The 5,000-nt window shown below is 48.7% G+C and overlaps 1 protein-coding gene across 1 annotated transcript in view; it reads right to left on the reverse strand.

Moving 5' to 3' along the window:
- LOC135808684 (uncharacterized) overlaps positions 1 to 5,000 on the reverse strand; it is a 25,772-nt gene that overhangs the window by 2,468 nt on the left and 18,304 nt on the right. Inside the window, exons 10-12 of the mRNA XM_065321906.1 lie at positions 4,157 to 4,235; positions 2,976 to 3,051; positions 2,169 to 2,244 (exon numbers count right to left, since the gene is read on the reverse strand). Of these exons, the coding sequence (XP_065177978.1) occupies positions 2,169 to 2,244; positions 2,976 to 3,051; positions 4,157 to 4,235 (231 nt within the window). The remainder of the gene's footprint in view (positions 1 to 2,168; positions 2,245 to 2,975; positions 3,052 to 4,156; positions 4,236 to 5,000) is intronic.

Genomic DNA, 5,000 nt, shown 5'->3' on the forward strand with positions numbered 1-5,000 from the left:
TATAACAAAATCATACAGTAAATGATCGCAAGGGATCGCCGGCAAAGTTGGGCAGTGCCCAACTCTTGCAATCTGCCCCGGCACCGCTCCCGCACAATTTTGACCAAAAGTGGTTTGTGAACCGTTCGCGCCGGTGATCGCCGGTGCCGGGACCCAGTCGTTGTCAACATTTCAAACGAAAACTCGTAAGTTTTCCTAAATTGAAGCTAAAGATGAGGTCTGTTTGCCATTCTTGTAGTCGCTTTAAGGTGGCAAATTAAGGCAGCATACCAACCTGTCCTTCTCGGATGATCTGCTTGACTGTTGTGCAACTTACAAGACAAATACAATTGAAACCAATACAAAAATACGAAGGATACATTCACAAGTTCTTGTGACTTCATCAATGTTTGCATGCATAATTTCTACACCATCGCTTAGGCCGCGGTCACACCGAGCTCGATTCAGCCGTTCAGCCGAAAAAAGCGCTTGTTTACGTCACTATTACCATGGAAATGGCTGAAAAATGTCCAACAAGCGACTTTCAGCCGTGGCTGACTCTCAGCCGTTTTTTTCCGGCTTGTTTCAGCCACAGCTTGTACAAGCGGCTGAAAGCCGAAATTCAAAAAAAATTGAGTGCGCTTGGAGCACACCATGTAGCTAAGTTGACATGATGAACTGATATTGATGTTCTTTCTTGTGTCCGTGGAACCGTGCTATCCCTGCGCCTTGGCTTTGGTTTTGACCGTGAGTCTGTCTATCCAACTACACTGTATTTAGTTTGATTTGGATTTTGTCCGACGATCATGGATTTCTGCCGTTGTGCCTCTAGACTGCTGCGTAGATTGTTGGAGCTGTGGTTTGAGGCCAAGACAAGGCACCACACTCACGACCGAAGTCATGAAGAAAGCCGGGTACGAAGAAGAGAGTGGATTGCAACTGAGTTGAAGAACGGCAACCGGCGGGGCAGAAAGCTCGACATCAGGAAACACCACCCGAACCATCGCGTCCATGCACACCGAAGAAATAAAAAGAGCGCGACTTCGCAATTCAGAATCCGGGCTTCCTTTGCTTCTTCATCAAAACTGAACACTAGAACAAGTACAGTTTTAGATTGCGAACGTTCTGCTTTCCGGTTTCTTGCAAACATTGGTGTGCTTCGAGATATTCAAAATTTGGCGGGTAAGAAAAACAAGCCATTCAAGCTTTGCAGTCAAGGTCTGGTGTGACCGCGTCACAGGGACCACGCAAGCCTGCTGAGCGCCAGCGATAACAAGCCCAAAGTGGCTTGTTTCGGTGTGACCGGGGCCTTACTAGACTGCAATAAAAGGTGTAGAAGTAGCTTCATGATCCGCAGTAAGAGATAGCACCAAGTGGCCATTACCGAACCTTTGCTGTCCCATGAACTACTGAAGAAACAGAATTCAAGCTCCAATCGGCAATCCTGTTGTAGCGTTTGGACCCATTCTGTACTACTTTGTAGTAGACTTGGTACTACAGCAGTACTCGAACCGTATGCGGGATGGACCGGGAGCTGGCTCGCCGCCGGTGCTCCCTGGTACCGATTTGGCTTATGTGAACCGAGCCATACTCTTGGGGTTATGGTTGGTACTACATGTACAGTGTCAGGAGTGTATAGCTCGGTCTGCATGCCACCACCCGGCTAACGAGCTCAGGGAGCTGGTGGGAGTTGAGGGCTGGATCTAAATGAAACGTGGTCACTAATGGCGATGTTTTAGTGGCAGGCAGGCATAGTGGGATGGTCTAAGACCATAACTGAGAAACAGAGGGCACCAGGTTCAAGTCCTGCTTGGAAGTGGAAGGATTTTTTCCAGCCGTGCTGCGACGCCCAGTTAATTGGGAACTCGTGGCCTGGCCCGAGGGAAACATGGATGCAGCGAATGGGATTTTCGGTCGTTGACCACTTTGTTGCGGGTTGTTGGAGACGAGGTTCTGCGGCAGTTAGACTGGTGCCTCTCCAGCGGAACCGCATGTGACCATACTTCGCAACAGTTTGATGCATTGCACTACTTTTCCATGTACATACATATTCATATTGGGAGAATAGTGCGCACCTGCAATTTGGGGCATGACATATGACATCAAAAAAGCGCGGCACTATGCACAGGCAAATACACTACTACTATTATTGCATTGCTTTTGCCCGTAAAAGAATATGTCCGTCTCACCTTTTTCACTTGTTGCTATATCAATATGGCTTTCTTTTGCCAGTGCTTTCAGTGCTTTGAGGTATCCAGCAACAAGCTGTAAAACAATGCACACACACACGCGCACACACACGCACACACACACACACACACACACACACACACACACACACACACACACACGCATGCACGCACAAACTTCAAATATTTCAAAAGTGGTTCGAGTTTGGAGCAAAATAACAGGGTTTGTGCAGGTATGCGTACTCACAGCCATATCAATATGGACCCATATTCAAATTATTGCCAATCGGGCCTGAGTAGCCAAATTCCACTGCTACCCCTATTGCACCCTTCATTTGACACTCTCCTTTCACTCATATTATCTCCTTGATTAATTGCTATTTCTGCTGTGTTCCAATCAGGACCTCTTCTCCATTCTAAATCTTCCATTTTCTCCCGTGCTTTTTCCCCGTCATGCTTATGTTCCCCCCCCCCCCCCCAATTCGGTGCGCCTGACATTCAAAGATGTCGAGACCTCTGGTCGGTTGAGGACGGGCAGGCCCCACCAGCACCATCTCACCGCATGCTAGCCCCATGTGCCTGCCAGTGAGTTGTGCATCTCGTAAAAAATCAAAAAAAATCATTGAAAGTGGACCCACGCCCCCCCCCCCCCCCCAACACACACACACACATACGCTTGTCTATGCCCACTCTAATACTAGGTCAGTACTGAAGTTGTAGGTACATGTATGTGGTTGCAGTGTGGTCACGGTGGTGTTGACAGCTCCATACATGCATGCAGTATGCAGTTCGTTCACCATTACCTACCATTTTTTCAGGGCTGAGCAAGTTCTTGAGACCCAGAGCAAATGCACATCGTGCCTCGGTATTCATTGAGTGGTTCCTGCAAAAACAGTGCACAAGCACACACACACACACGTGCACACACACACACACGTGCACACACACACACATCAGGGGCGTAGCTGGTCCCCCTTTTAGGGGGGGGGGGGTGCACGACCGCATACATGTAGGATGGCTTGTGCATGTCATTCATGGTCATTATGTGTATGCTTTATCTAGGTCGAAGTTTTTAGGGGGGGGGGGGGGGGGTGCATGTGCCCGCCGTGCTCCATGCGAGCTACACGCCTCCACACATGGCCTAGGAGAGCACTAGAGAGCAGTAACTCTATGTGCAGAAAACCCGCAGGCCGAACTAGTCATCACTGGTCACACCGCTCAACGGCTATAACAAATATTTGACACGGCCTGCTCCATTGCCGATCTACTTGACAGCGTCTACAGTACTGTCGGGTACCGAGGAACTGGGGGGAGTTGTAGCCTAGGCCAGTCTTAATTTTTCATGTACAAGTCTATGCACAGTTGAGTCCCCGCGTTTATTATATCGGTATGCTGTGCTGAGTGAAGTCCTAGTCTGTTCGTTCTTGGGCCCTCAGCCGCGTTCTTCGGCGCCGGACTGCACTGTAGTGATATTAAATTTTGGTAACACTGGCGTCAAAAGCTGGTGCATGCTCTGACGGTCATCCACTTGAGTTACAAGTACATATTTGGATTCTTACAAGTAGTTTCTTGTAAACAAGCCCAGGCTTCCTTAGCTAGTTCTTGGCTGCCCACAGATGCCCGCGGAGTACTACCACCGGGAGTAAGCGCAGTCCAGTACTGTCTGGGAGTTGGACAATCTCATCACGTGAGTCACCATCATGCGAGAATCTACGGCTCGGCTGGACATACTTCTCATACAAGTACGATTGTGCTTGGTGAAGTCCGACCCTAAAAGTTGTAAGTGATAATTAGGTGCCGTGGACTTGCACCGGCAGTCCTTGACGCCCTGGAGGTGGCGCTTAGACTGCCGGACGTACATATCCACACTACAGGTGCAGCAATGATGTAATCGGAACTGGTCCAGGGCTGCGTCAGCTTTGCACGTTGGTTCGGATTTATCATTTACCCTAGAAGGCTAGAGCAGCTGTAACTTAGCATCGCCTTACCATACTTTCTTGTCCACGAACTTCTCAGCATGTTCACGTGATATCAAGCGGATTCTCTCCAGCATTATTGGCTGCTTCTCTGCAGGTGCACAGGAAGCCAGAACAAACACCGTCTGCCACTACTGTTTGTGACAGTATTATAGAATTCTAGTGTGAAGGATCAGCGAGTGCTACTTTGCATGGCGGTGTGAACGAATTTCACAATGAAAACAATTTATATAGTCTCAGCTGAAAGTTGTGTTTGTTGCGGGAACATTGCTCTTTGTTGCAGGAACACTGCTCTTTGTTGCAGGAACACTGCTCTTTGTTGCAGGAACACTGCTCTTTGTTGCAGGAACACTGCTCTTTGTTGCAGGAACACTGCTCTTTGTTGCAGGAACACTGCTCTTTGTTGCAGGAACACTGCTCTTTGTTGCAGGAACACTGCTCTTTGTTGCAGGAACACTGCTCTTTGTTGCATTGGATCTGAAACAACTGTACAACTGGTCCCATAGTTCAGAGGGTTATTGCATTGCTTGTGGCAAGCAAGATCCCGGGTTCGAGTCCTGGTAGGGTTGGCCCATTTTCTCTTTTCAGGTGGTTCACTTCCCCGACTGCGCCGTTGAATTTGGAGTTCTCCCAATCCTTTCAAGATTAATGTAGTTGTGTTTATAGTTTTCCCCGGGCCTCTTGTAGCATCAGCATGGGACCATACCAGGCTGGCTGCAATGCATAACCAGTATGACTGCACTTTGTCCGCGGCTTCCAAGAAACGCTGTTTTGAAGCTGGTATTCTCTCCCTGCTGAAGTTCGTTTGTTTCCCTTTTCCGCACAGGCAGGCGCAACGTGGAGTGACCTGTGAAAA

Source organism: Sycon ciliatum, chromosome 2, assembly GCF_964019385.1.
Source record: "Sycon ciliatum chromosome 2, ocSycCili1.1, whole genome shotgun sequence".
NCBI lineage: Eukaryota > Metazoa > Porifera > Calcarea > Leucosolenida > Sycettidae > Sycon > Sycon ciliatum.